We start from the raw sequence: 16,930 nt of genomic DNA, 5'->3' as shown, positions 1-16,930 counted from the left end.
GAGGATGTAACGACCCGACCGGTCATTTTGAGCTTTTGCACTTGATCGCCAGTTCTCAGGCATGACATGCCCCGTGTAATGTATTATGACTGATGTAGATCATTGGTTTTGGTTTTTAGGAAAATTGGAATGGATTTGAAAGAACAGTCTCTGATGAAAGCTTTGAATTTGAAAGGTTTGACCAAGAGTTGACTTATTTGTATATGATCTCGGAACGAATTTTATGATTTGGTTAGCTTCATTGGGTGATTTATGACTTAGAAGCGTGATTGGAATTGGTTTTGGAGGACCGAAGTAGAACCAGGCTTGAATTGGCGAAGTTGAGATTTTGGCGATTTCCGGTTGGTAGGTGAGATTTTGATCCGAGAGTCGGAATGGAATTCCGAGAGTTGTAGTAGCTTCGTTATGTCATTTGTGATGTATGTGCAAAATTTCAGGTCATTCGGACGTGGTTTGGTTGGGTTTTTGATCGAAAGCATATTTCAGAAGTTTTTAGAAAACTTAGGCTTGAATTCGATGTGAATTGATGGATTTGATGTTGCTTGAAGTGTTTTGATGATTGGAACAAGTTTGAATAAGGTATTGGGTCATGTTCGTGCTTTTGGTTGAGACTCCGGGGGCCTCGGGGTGATTTCGGATGGCTAACAAGAATTTTGGAACTTAGAAAATAGTTGATGTTTGCTGCTTCTGGTATTTTCGCACCTGCGGAATTGGGACCGCAGGTGCGGTGTCGCAGATGCGGAAGGAAAGACGCAGATGCAGTTTCGAGGGGGCAAGGCAGGAACGGCAGGTGCGATATAGGAACCGCATCTGCGGAGTCGCAGATGCGACCATTTGAACGCAGATGCGGATTTCGAACCTTAGGTGAAGTTTCGCAGATGCGGAGGAGTGCCCGCAGAAGCTGTGCCGCAAGAGCGGGATTTTTATCCGCAGATGCGAAAAGAACCCCTGGGCAGAATATTTTAAGTTTTTTCATCCGCGATTTTGAGCTATTTTTCCACCATAGCTGAGTATTTTGGGAGCTCTTTGAGGGGAATTGAAGAGGGATTCGAGGAGAATTGATTGGAGGTAAGTTTTATGAACCTAAAACGTGATTTTATTGTAAAATCCACCTAGAAATTCATGGAACTAAGCTAAAAATGGAAGAACTAGGGCTTGAGATTTTGAACTTTTGAATTGGGATTTGAAGAACCATTTGAGGTCGGAATTGAGAACTTTTGGTATGTATGAACTCGTGGGGTGATAAGGAATCTAATGATGTAAAAATTTCTGAGTTTCGAGAAGTGGGACCGGGGCTCGGATTTTGGTAATTTCGGGATTTGTGCTCGTTATTGATTTTTTTCGCTTGGGCTTTGTTCCCTTAGCATATTGTGATGTATTCGTTTTGATTTTGGATAGATTTGACGCACGTGGAGGCCGATTTGAGGGGAAAAGGTGTCGCGAGCTAGAGATTTCGCCGGTTCGAGGTGAGTAATGATTGTAAATGATGTCCTGGGGGTTTGAAACCCCGGATTGCACATTGTAGTGCTATATTAAGGTGAGACACGCGCTGGATGATGAGCATGGGGTCTTTTACTACTGGAGATTGTGACTTAGTCCATCCCGATTGATGATTTTACCGCGTATTTGACTGAAACTTATTTGTTATCATCCTGATTTGGGCTGATTGCCATATTTGGGCTTCGTGCCAATTATTTGAACCCTTCGGGGATTTTAACAAAATCATAAAAAGAGTTTTTTTTCTAAGGGAGAAAATTTGAATTGTATAATAATAATAATAATAATAATAATTATTATTATTATTATTATTATTATTATTATTATTATTATTATTATTATTATTATAGTGGCTTTGGAGAACAATGGTAGGGTAAGGTCTTGTCCTCGGAGGTGTGGGGGGAGGCCTGAGGGAGCTACTAGGTTGAGAGTGGGGTCTTGGAACATATGAACTTTGACTGGAAAATCTGTAGGTTAGCGAAGATTCTCGAGAAAATGAAGATTAATATAGCTTGTGTACAGGAGACTAGGTGGGTAGTAGATAAGGCGCAGGATGTGGACAGTTTCAAACTATGGTATTCTGGGAGGGTGTAGAGCAGGAACGGGATAGGTATCTTGGTTGATAAGGACCTCCGTGAACTAGTAGTGGAGGCTAGGATGGTGAATGACTGGCTGATGACTATTAAGCTAGTTGTTGGAGGTTTTACTTTGAATATAATCAGTGTGCACGCACCCCAAACAGGCTTGGATGAGGAAGTCAAGAGGCATTTCTGGGAGGATTTAGATGAGATAGTGTGTGGTATCCCACATACCGAGAAACTTTTCATTGGAGGAGATTTCAACGTCCACATTGGAGCGACGTCAGGGGGGGTTATGATGATGTGTATGGTGGCTTTGGTTTTGGAGATAGAAGCGGAGGAGGAACTTGTCTGCTGGACTCTACTTGAGCATTTGATTTGGTGATAGCGAACTCGAGTTTTTCGAAGAAGAGGGAGCACTTTGTCACCTTTCGGAGTTCGGTGGCCGAGACTCAGATTGATTATACCTTGTAGGAAGTCCGATAGAGGTCTTTGCATGGATTTCAAGGTCATCCCGAGTGAGAACCTCTCGACCCTTCGTAGGCTCTTGGTTATGGACCTTGAGATCACGAGGAAGAGGAGGAAGAGGGAGATGTATAGCCAACATAGAATCAAGTGGGGAGCCTTGACGGAACCTAAAGTGCAAGAGTTGGGGGTCAAGCTGTTGACTATGGGGGCTTGGAGGAGTAGCGGGGACACAAGCTCTATGTGGACCACGGCTGTGCAATGCATTAGAGAAGTCGTGAGAGAGGTATTAGGGGTCTCAAAGGGTTACTCTGGTGGTCACAAAGGAGACTGGTGATGGAATGGAGAGGTGCAAAGAAAAGTGGAATCCAAGAAAGTAGCGTATTTGAAGCTAGTGGAAAGTGTAGACGAAGAGGAGAGGGCGAATAGGGTGCATTATAAGTTGGCTAAGAAAGAGGCAGTGCTAGCAGTTACGGCGGCCAAGACTACAACTTTTAGTCGTTTGTATGAGGAACTCGAGGGTCGAGGTAGGGATAAAAGGTTGTTCAAGTTAACCAAGACGCAAGAAAGGAAAGCACGTGACTTGGACCAAGTGAAGTGCATCAAGGACGAAGAAGGTAGAGTTTTGTTGGATGAGGGACTTATCCGGCGGAGATGGCAGACCTACTTCCATAGTCTCTTGAACGAGGAGGGGGCAGGAGCATTGTACTGGTAATTTGGAACTCTCCGGGAGTCGTTGTGACTTTGGGTATTGTAGGCGGATTATAGTTGATGAAGTTGAGGAGCTATGAGTAAGATGAGCAGCGGCAAAGCGACCGGGCCAGATAAAATCCCGGTGGATTTTTGGAAGAGTGCGGGCCAAACCTATTTTTACCTATGGTGCTTGGAACTCTCCGAAATTGTTGCCGCAAACGTGTCAGATCATTCAAAAATGCACTACTTTTGGAAGAACCGATACGCACCCGACGGCGTTTTTGAAGAGTCCGGGCTACATAGATTTTTACAGCTATTTAACAACTTAAAGGTCTATGAATAATATTATAAGTAACTAAACATAATGAATATGACTCCTAAACATCTTTCCTTATTCCATCAAATGTACTTGGTGACTATCAAATTAGACTCGGGACCAATGATGGTGAAATATACTAGAGAGACAAGTAGAATTTTTTTTAACCTAATAAGCTATAAAATACAGTTTACAACTTTATGTGAGAGGTAACCGGGGGGAAAAAAAGAAAGAAAGAAAGAAAACAAGACTACCGATACACAATGAAGAAAGATCAAGAATTCAATTCGTTTTGTCAGTGGTGCTCAGCTTCTTCTGAATACAAATGACATTTTTATAAGTAATTTTTCAACAAGTGACAAAAATAAATTAGATTATATATCAAGTTGACATGGTGTTAATAAGCAAAGTTGAATGAAAATATAGTTTATTAATTCAAAACTGAATCAAATAATAGTCATATTTTAGAATAACATTTATCAATCTATTATATTAGTGAAATAATGAAAGCTGAATTAACCATTATTTACAAAATAAGTAAGGAAAAGTTTAAAATTAAATAGTCCATTAAGGTGGCTCAGTTATTACAACAACAACAAACCTAGTGTATTCTAATAAGTGGGATCTAGGGAGGGTCGTACCTTGTGTAGGTAGAAAGGTTGTTTCCGCTAGATCCTCGACTCAAGGAAAACATGAACTCAACATTAACGAAAAGGAAATACAGTAGTGAAGAAGCCATGGGAAAAGAAGCAGTAATAATGGCAAGATATTAAGAAAACCGAAGCAAGAGAAACAATAGATCGTAATAGAAATCTAAGAATAAAACTATAAGAGAATGATACTACAACTACAAGACCGAAAAGGAGTAACAACCGCAAGATAACAGTAAGGAGTACGCTCGGCTGCCTCCTAACCTTCTACCCTAATCCTCGACCTCCACACCCTCCTATCAAGGATCATGTCCTCGGTAAGATGAAGATGTGTCATGTCCTGCCTAATCACCTCTCCCCAATATTTCTTCGGCATGCCTCTACCTCTATTCATCTCCGTTACTTTTATTTTTTGAACATGAGAGTTTTTGACTGGCCAATATTCCATCTCATACGACATAGTCGATCTAACAACCACTCTGTAGCACTTACCCTTAAGTTTTGGTGGCACATTTTTATCACACAAGATAATGGATGTGAGCCTTCACTTCATTCACCCCGCTCCAATACAATGAGTGACATCATAGTCAATCTCACCGTTACCTTGAATAATCGACCCAAAATACTTCAAACTTCCTCGCTTGGGGATGACTTGTGTATCAAGCCTCACCTCCACGTCAGCCTCATGGGTTACGTCACTGAACTTACACCCCAAGGTGGCGCATTATTCTAAGAAGTAATTGAAAGCAATAGATAAAACCAAAAAGTATGCACAACAAAGGAAGGAATAAATTGCCATATGGAAAAGGAGATGAAGTGAAACTATTGTAAACTCAATTAGCACATCATTTAAAATGTGAAATGGAGGGGGAAAATGAAATCGGTAGCTTAAGACCCTTCATCTTTCAATAGAAAAACTTTTTTTGTTTAACTTTGTGACAAGACAACAAAAACATCATCAATGGTGAGAGAACCTTCCATCACCTCGACATGCGATACAACCAGCTACCTTGTTACACCTTTCTCTATAAATCAAAACAAAAGAAAATGAAAAGAAACAATTTTACTCCTTCCATTCAAAAGAATGACATTATTACTACTTATGAAATCAAATAATTCTACCATCGACTACAATTTTCAAAATTATTTTTAAAAAATTTCACTATAAAGATTGTGATTCATAATACTTTTTATGTTCGATAAACTCCCTTGGTCACATTATGTGACTGAACAGTGATTTTAAGAAATAAAGGATAGACTTTTGAAATTTAAGCTAAATCTATGCAAAGTACAAGAATTGCCCTTACTACCAATAATTAAATGAGTTATGGTGAGAGTTTCACATGTCTTTTCACCTCCTCACTCCTAGTAAAAGAATGAGCTTTTATATTCTAAATAGTTCCAACATCATTAAGGGTAAAATTAGGGAGCTAATTCTAAATAGTTCCAAATAGAGAAAGGTATCAGCTTTTGGGGACACACTAAAAATGAATGTGTCCAATAAAATGGAACAGAGGAAGTATCTTACAAAAATAAGAAATTGATTTCAGAATTCATAAAAGAAGATTAGAAGTATTGACCCTTATACTGTGAATCAGTCATTCCTTCTGAGGCAAACTACTTTTGTTACTTCCCTCTTTATAACTACTCGGTCCATAAAAAATTGAATGTTTTACTTAACTAGGAAAAGATATTAAGAGCTTGGGTTAGAAAAATTGTACCTTTTTAGCCACTGTTATAAAAAATATATTGTATCTTTTGAGAAGAAATTTCCAAAAAGGGTTGTGAAAGTAGAGAAAAAACTACAGATTTTGATGTCCCAAATTGATTATTAGAGTGTCAACAAGTAGAGCAAGTGACATTGGTTGAAGTTCTATATGAATATGCATCATCGAATTCCGCTGAAGAGTCGAAGACTTAGAAGAAAGATATGATCGAGTATACTCAACTAGTGTGAAAATCCTTCCACGAGCCGGGCCTAGGTAATATTTTTTGGGGTTCTTTACATTTATACCCCTAACTTTAGCATTCTCTTTTGATTTACATCATACTCTCCTTTTTTCGAACGACTTATACACTTATCTAATCATTTCTTTATAAATCATGAAATAGTTCACTTCACAAGGGGCATAAATAGGAATTAATTATTAAAACAAACAATGGTTGGAAGAGGAGGATTAGGAGGAAAAGTATTTCATTTTATTTTCACCGATAACGGCTTAATATAATTGCATTGCTTCTCTAGAAAAAGAAATGTATAATTCAATGTGATAAACTCAAACAAGAGTCTCTGCGAACCGTAAACACCATTAGAGTTTGGAGATGCATTGATTCGGCGGCCAAGCACTAGAGCCCTCTTTCCATTTCTTTTTTCCCCCCATTTTTTCATTTTCCTATTGATGCAGAATCTTTGAGAAGGATATTTATGCAGAGTATACCCTCCTTATTTCCCTGCACCTTAGCCTCATAAAAACTTTTTACCTCCATTGCCAACATAAATATTGCTACTTTTCAATCAACGATTGTAGCCAAGATTACAAGAGGTAACCATATATCACTAACTTTTTTTGAAACTCATGTAGCCGCTCATGAAGTGAAGATTACACTTGTTGAGATTTGTAAATTCTTTATTTTCTTGCTGATTGATTTATTCCTCTGCCAACAAAGATTTCATGTCGCTTCAGTTATCAAGCTTACCTCTTATTTCTTTGTACTCCTGTATATCTTCTTTGTTCCCAAATTACCCTAACTGGATAACTTTATCAGCCTTCTACAGTTTTAATAAGCTGATTTCATGTTTATTATACAATTTTAATTAAACAACATAAACCTAGTTGCCTAAGAGAACAAGGCTTCTAATCGAAACTCGCGATTTGCACTGTCAGACAACAACACCAACAACAACAACAACAACAAACCGATTATAATCCCACAAGTGGAACCTGGGGAGGGTAGTGTGTGCGCATACCTTACCTTTACCGTAAATGTAGAGAGGTGGTTTTCGATAGACCCTTGGCGTAGGGAAAGATGAAAATAAAACAGTAGCAACAAGCAATAACGACAACAAGATAATAAGAAAATGAGGCGAAAGGAACAACACGTAGGGATAGAAATATAACAATAACATAACAAAAGATTGACAATAATTTCACCGGAAATTTGCACCGCTAGACGATTGACGTTTAAATTCATAAATCCATATCTCCTCAATTTATATTTCCTTTAAATTTGAATGCAACAGTTATGGAGAGATCATTTGAGATACTAAGAGAATCAAACCAATAAAGAAATTGCCAAAATGAGGTATTGTTTGAACCATGCAATCAATAATGGACGAAAACAATTGTCAAGGCAATGCTTGATGAATTTCTTCCTCTACCTCATCGTCCTTCCTTCAAATCCTCTTTTTCCACAAAAAAGAAAATAATAATAATAATAATAATAATAATAATTATTATTATTATTATTATTATTATTATTATTATTATTATTATTATTATTATTATTATTATTATTATTATTACAATAACAACATACTCAGTATTATCCAACACAACGAGAGATTTGGGGAAGGTAGTGTGTACGCAGACCTTACCCCTACCTTGTGAGGATAGAGAGGTTGTTTCCAATAGACCCTCGGCTCAGGAAAGCATAAGCACCACATTAATGAAAATATTGACAAGAAGGGATAGTACCAAAAAGCCATATAAAAGCAAAATAAAAACAAAACAAGATAGTAAGGTGATCAACAATGAAAGAAAACAATGGTTAGCCATAAAAACCTACTATCAATAGACAGCGAGAATGCATGTCAATATTACTGTTATGAACACTCTAGACTACCTACTCTATTACCCTAATCCTCGACCTTCATACCTTCCTATCAAGGGTCATGTCCTCGGTCAGTTGAAGCTACGCCATGTCTTGCCTAATCACCTCTCCCCACCTCTTCTTTGGCCTACCTCTACCTCTCCGTAGGCCCTCCAATGTCAACCTCTCACACCTCACCGGGGCAACTGTGCTCCTCCTCACATGACCAAACCACCTAAGCCGTGTGTCCTCAATAGGGACCATACCCACCTTGTCGCGAATAACCTCATTTCTGATTCTATCTAACCTGGCGTGCCCGCACATCCATCTCAACAACCTCATCTCTGCTACCTTCATCTTCTTGACATGAGCGATCTTGACTGGCCAACACTCAGCCCCATACAACATCGTTGGTCTGACCACCAATCTGTAGAACTTACCCTTAAGTTTCGGTGGAACCTTCTTGTCACATAAAGCACCGGAAGCGAGTCTTCATTCATCCATCCCGCCCCAATATGATGTGTGACATCCTCATCAATCTCCCCACCCCCCTGAATAATAGACCTAAGGTACTTAAAACTTCCTCTCCTAGGGATGACCTACGAGTCCAACCTCACCTCTCGTTGGGTCTGCCTCCATACTTCCAAGGTCTGCCTCCATACCTCTAATTGCGCGTTCACACCGTCTCGCGTTTCGTCAATCAATACAATATCAACTGCAAATAGCATGCACAACGACACCTCCCCTTGAATGCGGCACGTCAGTACGTCCATCGCCAGAGCAAACAAAAAAGGGCCGAGTGCCGACCCTTGATGCAACCCCATCATAACCGGAAAATGGTCCGAGTCCCCACCCACCATCATCACTCGGGTCTTTACTCCATCATACATGTCCTTAATCAACCTAACGTAGGCAACAGGTACACCTCTAGCCTCCAAACATCTCCACAAAACCTCCCTCGAAACTTTATCGTACGTCTTTTCTAAGTCGATTAACACCATATGCAAGTCCTTCTTTCTCTCTCTATACTGCTCCATCAATCTCCTAACAAGGTGGATGGCTTCTGTAGTCGAACGCCTCGGCCCAAACTGGTTCTCGGAAATAGACACACTTCTCCTCACCCTTAGCTTTACGACTCTCTCCCAAACTTTCATAGCAGGGCTAAGCAGCTTGATATATTTTGTTCTTAAACCAACCTTTTACATATGGTTATTGACTTTTAGGAAGTAGTCCTATCATGTTAGAACTTGAAGTAATTAAATAATTCAGAAGACAACTTTTACTCCTATCTTATTTCAAGGAAGGTTTTACGCGTGATTATTCCTAATCAATAAAGTTGTTCAATTAAAGTTGAGGGGAAAATTCGAATGCAAAAAGTAAGGCCAAGTTTCCTATAATTTTTTTGTTGAAGGCCAAGGATGGCACGTGCCCTCCATTGACACCCTCACCCCAGAAATGAAATAATGGTGGATTATGTAGATAGCCAAGCTACTAAAAGATAATGATGAGCTATCCTCTCCCTGTCGTAAGTTTTCAGAGAAACAATTGGTGTAGTGATTATAGGAACCCTCACTTAAGGAACTGCAGTCTGTAGCCTAATGACTTCAGCTGCTCAACTAATTGCACAAATTCGTGCAGAAGTAGGTCATTATTTATTTTTTTGTTGTCTAAATCTGCACATTAAGCTGCATATAGTTATAATAATGTTTGATCATATGTTCTAGTATTTCTTTGAAAACGTTCTGTGCAATTCATTGAATTAATATGCTATTAACAATCTACAGTGTGGTGCAATCTCCTGGGTCTAAGCGGTCAGAAGCATTGCTTGAGCCAAAGGAAACTATTGTCCTTACTCCTAAGAATGTGCAGGTATTTGTTGTTTGTCGTGTGTGCAGCTATTGCAAATTTCTTTGACATTTTACTTTTGGAGAGCCAATTTTATTTCATGATGTATGGGTTTTGAGAAACTTATGGTGTTATTATTGATGCTTCTGTATCTCAGGCACTAAGAACACTTTTCAACATATCTCATCGACTGCATAATGTTTTAGGTCCTTCATGGAGCTTGGTGAGTTGGTCCACCATCTGCATCTACCGAAAAGTTAGAACTGCAAGCTCCTAATATTTGCTTTTGCTAAATATGTGCAGGTACTGGAGACTCTAGCTTCTCTTGACCGAGCTATTCATTCTCCACATGCAACTACACAGGTAATATGGGATGTCAACAAAGGAAAGGGCTAGTTTATCTTCAATTATTATTTTTGGAGATTGATTGGACCAATCTCTAAAATTGAATTGACCTACTTCAACACTAATAGGCTAGTGTCCTTAGAGAGTTACTTACACTGTAGTATAGAAAAGCTTTGAATTATTCAATGAAAATCTAGTAGAAAAATGCAGTTCCTGATGCTTACTTCGTATCCTTTTGAGTTATGGCCTCTTTTAATTTTCATTGGCTTTCTCAACGGAAAGCCGTGGAAACAACCTCTTGCAGAAATGCAGGGTAAGACTGCGTACGATAGACCCTTGTGGTCTGGCCCTTCCCCGGACCCCGCGCATAGCGGAGCTTAGTGCACCGGGCTGCCCTTTCTTTTCTCAACGGAAACAGTCTAGTTATGAGTGAAACGTGGAAAAGATAAATATAATGCTATAATTTTGAGTAAGGGGAACAAACAGAATATTTCAGTAGCTCTCAGGTTTTCTCTCTATTACTACAAGCAAACAATTAATGGGTTCTGGAATGACATAGCAGCCTAAAAATACAGTATGAGCTATAATTTACAACTCTTACCTCTCAAAATTTACTAGCTGTCCATATCATTATGGCTGTATGTGTCACCACCGAAGGCTGAAAAATCTACTTGTTCATGCACTTTAATTACCATGATGCAGGAGGTCTCCACAGCTGTGCCAAAGCTCACAAGAGATTCTTCTGGTCAATATAGTGATTTTCATATTCTTTCTTCCTTAAATTCTCAGGTGCTTGAGTTCCCCTTTTTCTTCTCATTTTCACTGTTTAACTTATTATCATTTGTATATAAATTCAAAAGTTCACTTCTTTATGAAGCTGTTTGAGAGCTCTGCTCTGATGCATGTAGCTGCTGTCAAGTCACTGCTTTCTGCTCTACGTCAGTTGTCACATCAGTGTATGTCTGCAGCTGTGAGTAGCTTTGGCCCACCGTCAAGTCAAAAAAGTGGAAGCATCTGTTTCTCATTAGAAAGAATGTTATCGATCCTAGTCAATAACATGCATAGTATGTCCTGACAACTATTTTTCCTATGTTTTTTGTTTCCCTATCTGTTGTTACACATGAAACATGCATTATGCTCCTAGTTTATAACTATCTGTTTCAATTTTTTGGAAGGTGCCATCACGTATAATTGGTTACTTATTTATTTCTTTATTTATTGTTCTAAAATTGATTAAACTAAGAGGATGCATTGCAACTGAAATGCTATAGGATAAGATATTTTAGCTATCAGGTAAGCTGTAAATGTTTTTGACTTCCTTGTCATTATCGTGGTTGTTGAAAATATAATTAAGTAAATGGAAGTGTGTCCTTTTTAATAGTTTAAACTTTTAGGTAATATGGACCTACAATTTTATAGTGGTGGTCACTTGACTATGGGGATAATATTATTCAACAAGTACCTGCAGAATTCTATGGTATATGCTGCTGTTTCAAACTTCTGCTTCAAAATTCTAGGTATTAAAAGAAAAGAAAAACTAAAGCGTACATGAGCTATGAGACACATCTCTGGAAGAGCCTACTTGGGGAATGTTCAGACTACACCCACTTTAGCCTTCCAGATTGTTTTGTTATTCATAGTCATGACCACCCGGTGCATATAAGTTGGCTTAAAAGTTGAAGACTAGGATATGTTTGGAGACGTCCAAAGTAAAAAATGTATATTGATATTGCATGACTTGACCTGCATGTCATCTGTTTTATTGTTCATGTATGCAAAAAGAGAAAAAACTTCTCATTGATTTGATGAAGTAATAATATACAAGTGGTGCTCCTTTTATCTTACACCCATGACAGAGGGTGAGCCGATGAGGGTGGATTAAAGAGAAGGAGAGAAGGACTGTCAGGCTTCTTCGTTAGCATGCTTCCGAAGAAGGGGTGCACATGATACCTTAGGCGAATCCCATATTAAAATGGAAGAGGAAAGTGAAGAGCTTTATAAGGCATAGGACAAGTTCACATGTTATGCTCTTTTGGGCTCGATGATGACGAGCGTAGGATGATGTAGACATCGTTGTTATTTACTTAATCCTCAAGAAGAGTTGGTAGCACTTCAATTCAGATTGATCATGAGGGACAACTTCTCTTGATCACTCCTTTTTTCTTCAATTCAAGGGCACAAGAAGCAAATCCGCGAGGTCTGTTGGACCGAAGCGGATAATACATGCCATGGGCTTGGGCTTTGACAAATAAGTCAATGTCCCTAAACTGGGGTGGAACATATTGACAACCAACCCGTACTACCCAGCGAGTGAACTCTGAACTCGCTGACTGAATTGCTTTTAACATTGAATTTATATCACAATTTTATAATGAGCAAGGTAAATTATGTAGTTGAATCCGAATTCATATAATGATCTGATAAAGAGCAAGGTACACAAATGTGTGGGGCATTCTCGGAATCAAAATAAAGAATAACCAATGTATCTGAAACCGAAAATTGGCTACCGCTAGAAGAAGCGGAGCTCACCAACTGGATCTGCAAAGTTTAGGTACTAGCCAAACATCTCGTCCCTGACGCCCGAAGGTTAGGTACTAGCTCTACACAATAGTAAGTAGATGCCCGAAGGTTAAGTATCACTGTCATGGTACTCAGTAAGTCTCATTGACTACCCCTTATGCTGTCCTGAAAAACTTGCTTAATAAAAATATGGAATGCAATAATACCCTTATATAACATTTTATAATTTGATAGTTGACATTTAACTGAAATCTGAAATTGAAAATGAAAGCTGATAACTGATAGTCTGTATAGTATTGAAAACTGATAGCAGAGGAATGTTTTGTAATTCATAAGGTATCCTATAGAATATTCTACAATATTTCCCTTATTCAAGTCAGTGAATCAAGACAAGTATTCCCTTGATATTCTAACCGGCTCCGTCCACCTCAAGGAGGAGAAACCAACTTCAGTTTGCTTATTTTGAAAACATAGAAAGAAGTAGTGGATCTGTCTCCGATATAATGTTTATAAAATGGACCTTGGGCCAAACTCAATCTCAAAAGCTAGCTCATGAAGTTGATTGCCCAAGGCTACATAAGGAGACAACATTCTTTCCTTCAACCACATAAGAAGGTCTAGAGCTAGTTTTGGGATTTGGAAATTTTGTTTTCAAAATCTGCCAAAACATGGATAAAATCTATAAACAAACATGTTTTGCCAATTTTTTTTTGGAAAAAAATTTGGCAAAATCTATGGCCAAACGGAAGGCTAATAATCTCAAATATTTGTCAAGAATCTATTAACATACACTTAGCTGCAATTTTAAAAAATACACACACACACACACACATTCAGCTGCATCTGTATGTTTAACCTTTTCAAATTTTCATTATCTTTTCTCGTTACAGTTAAATTATGGTAATCTTCTATAACAGGGGTGGGACCATTATGGAATGAAGTTATTTGCCACTTTATTGAGGTAATCTAATCCCTAATTTCATAAAATGTTATGGTTGCATTTGTTATGTTTGTTCTAATGCCCACATGTTTTTGTAGCTTACTGATAGTTCAAATCAGCATGTGAGAACTATAGCACTGAATGCAATGGATCAATCTATTTCCGCTGTTTTAGGATCTAATCAGGTCCAGGAATATGCATCATCCAAGCTCCAGGGTGCATGCAATGATGTGAGAATTAACCTTCCATTCAAAGGTCATGACTTTTTGCATGCTAGGTGGTAATAATCTTTACTTTTGACAAACTCTCTAGGTACAAACTGAGAATATAGAGTTGAGGTCACTGGAGTGTGCTGTCATTTCTCCTCTGAAAGTGCTATATTCTTCAGCTCAGAACATCGATGTTCGTGCTGGATCTCTCAAAATTCTTCTTCACGTTTTAGAGGTAGTGTTATCCAAGTTACTGTTTTACTCCATAGCACTGATTCACAGATGCAGAACTCTCTTCTTGTGATCCTCTCTCACTGCTGTTTTTATCTTTTTAATGATTTATATTCTTTCAGAGACATGGAGAAAAGCTCCATTATAGCTGGCCAAATATTCTTGAATTGTTGAGGTGCTCATCTAGTACTTTGAGTTGCTTTTGGTCTTTAGAGCCATAGTTTTTCAGTCAAGAGAACTTTAAATCTTGAAATGATGCTTTCAGGTCAGTAGCAAACGCTGCCGAGAAGGATCTCATTACTCTTGGATTTCAGGTAACAACGCTAAACACTCAACAAAACTGAGGGTGCAAGTGAACTAGGCTTATCTCATGAGATTTGCGAGCTTGGGTCGATTTTGTCTCAACCAGCTCCTCCATTTATTTTACTTAGTATTGATTGACTCAAGCCAGCTCAAGTAGCAAGGCATCCACCACACATGTTATTCTTTTTCCAATACAAAAAAGAGGAATGTCAATTTGGTTATTAGGGTTTTCATCGAAATACTATCATTAGGAAATATCTTACTGATCCGGACAATGTTTACATAAAGTGGAATGTCTAAGTTGAATGTGGATCTTGTTAAGCGCCATCCACTTCTGATGGGCCATGAACTAGATCACAATCATTCTCAACGAGTTCATATTCCTTTAGTGGTTTAACAACAAACAAAGTATTTAGAGACGGCTTGATATTTCCCATTTTTCCCAGATTCTTTTCGTTCGTTGACTAATTTCTTTTTTGTTGTCCTACCTTTTTAAAGGCATTTTGAGGAAAAGTGTAAAGCGCAACCCCAAAATCATTCATATTTTGCCTCTACTCTTTCATCTCTTCTAAAATACCGCCTAAATAACATGGTTGGTGGTACTGGTTTCCCTTCTTTATTGATGTTTAGGTTATATTCAGTGCATATAAGATCAATTAGAATACTATCGCCCACTCGTTATATTGTAGGTCCGATAGAAGGAGAAGAATAGGGAGCTTTTGATTGAGTTAGGACTGACTTTGTACAGTTAAAGAATTGCTCTTGTTTCTAATTTCTTTTTGATGCACCCATTAGATTTCTATATGTATAGAAGATTCGTTATATTTTGTAGAGAAAAATAGTTTTGGATTGATTCTCTACCTTATAGTATAGTTTTTGTATACAAATATTTTCCACATTTAAAATTGCTTTACAAAAGAAGACGGGTTGGACGGAATGCTTCGACATAATTCATGGTGGCTCACTGATGCAATTAGTATTGGCTATGTTCTACCTTCTTAATGTTTACACTCTGAATGGTGTAACATACTTGAAAGCGAAGCTTTAGCTTACATATGCATCTTTGATGTGAACTGACTGCTACGATTTCTTGCACAGAATCTTCGTGTCATCATGAATGATGGCCTGCTAACAGTACCTGCTGACAGCAATGGAAACGAACTCGATGAAGAGGGTCTCTCAGACAGCAGTAAGAATTAAGAAACAAACTTAAAAAGAAGAAAGACAAAAGAAACCAAATGGCACGAAAGCATCATTATTTAATAATGTTATTTCTTTGCAGATGCATTGATGTCACTGGAGCATATAGTGCTCAGAACACTGAACTGAATATCAGTTTGACAGCAATTGGCCTTTTATGGACTTCCACAGATTTCATCGTTAAGGGGTTTCTGTATAAACAGAATGAAGAAAAAGAATCAGGTAGAACCACGGGTTGTAAATAGGTGTTGGTTCCATTTATTAAAAGAGTGTTCTTTGATTTCTTCTCTTGTTCTAGATGAAAACTGAGTGTTTATCTGATTTCAGATAGTAATGGAATGAAGGAAGAACGGGCTCTAAGTTTCTCTGGGAAAGTTAACGACCAAGCACTCCAAATGAGTATTGTAGACTGTGACAAATTGCTCTTTTCAATTTTTTCTTTATTACAAAATCTTGGTGCTGATGAAAGACCAGAGGTATTTGTATTCTGTGCAATTAAGCTTTTTCCTTGTTACATTTTTTGAGCATATAGCTGATAGGCAACTAACTTTTAGGCTTTCAAGCCCTTTTCTCTTTAGTCCATTTATGACAAGTTCAAATTCAGGCATTTGCTACTTTAATCCCGAGAGGCTTGTTGTAGCAAAACAAACCTATCTAGAATATCTGATAGGGGAAAGTAATTTGCTAGAAACTAGAGAACCTATTCAAATTATTGAAGATATGTAATATGGTATAAATCTTGGGAAAGCAATATAAATGTTTTTTTTTCCTTTACCTTCTTTACATGGATAATATTGTCTTACATTGATAGCTCTATTCCTTCTGAGGAAATGTTTTTTGTTGTTATTATGAAGTAATTTGCTAGAAACAAGACAAACCTTCCTATCAGGATGCTAATGCTTCTCTACTCTATAATTTTCTACTGTGGATTGTCTTGTTTCCTCAAAGTGATCTATACTGCTTGATAAACATCTGCTGTCCTATTTCTTCTTTGAACTTTAAAGATTGAAAACAAAAATTTAATATATTTGATATATTCTATGTAACAACTGATGGTCCAGACTTGAAAACTGATATATTTCTGCTTGTCCTGTCAACAACACTAGTTTCTACTGTCAGAAACTTATTCTGTCGTAATCAAAAGTATCGACCTCTGATCTCACAGCTAAAAGAATTGCAGTTTTAGTTACTTTTGTCACGGGTGACTGTGAGAAATAAAGGCACAGGAGAAAATACATTATTGATATATTCGTTATCTAAAGTGTCTTACAATAGCCTATTTTCATACAATGTTTATACAGCACTAGACATATTTTCCCCGATGAGTG

At 37.9% G+C, this 16,930-nt stretch overlaps 1 protein-coding gene across 1 annotated transcript; it reads left to right on the top strand.

The window, feature by feature from the left end:
* Positions 1-2,628: 2,628 nt before the first annotated feature.
* LOC104236041 (uncharacterized) lies at positions 2,629-16,376 on the top strand. Its single transcript, XM_070159417.1, has 16 exons — positions 2,629-2,826; positions 2,932-3,251; positions 9,618-9,653; positions 9,794-9,878; positions 10,012-10,077; positions 10,158-10,217; positions 10,902-10,988; positions 11,077-11,263; positions 13,637-13,680; positions 13,758-13,889; positions 13,972-14,103; positions 14,222-14,274; positions 14,365-14,413; positions 15,501-15,591; positions 15,685-15,824; positions 15,930-16,376. The coding sequence occupies exons 1-15, from the start codon at positions 2,629-2,631 to the stop codon at positions 15,729-15,731; spliced, it is 1,587 nt and encodes a 528-aa protein (XP_070015518.1). The 3' UTR covers positions 15,732-15,824; positions 15,930-16,376.
* The last annotated feature ends 554 nt before the right edge of the window (positions 16,377-16,930 follow it).

Source organism: Nicotiana sylvestris, chromosome 10 (assembly GCF_000393655.2).
Source record: "Nicotiana sylvestris chromosome 10, ASM39365v2, whole genome shotgun sequence".
NCBI classification, from domain to species: domain Eukaryota; kingdom Viridiplantae; phylum Streptophyta; class Magnoliopsida; order Solanales; family Solanaceae; genus Nicotiana; species Nicotiana sylvestris.
Note: the sequence above shows the minus strand (reverse complement) of the source record. Positions and strands in the feature narration are given on the sequence as shown.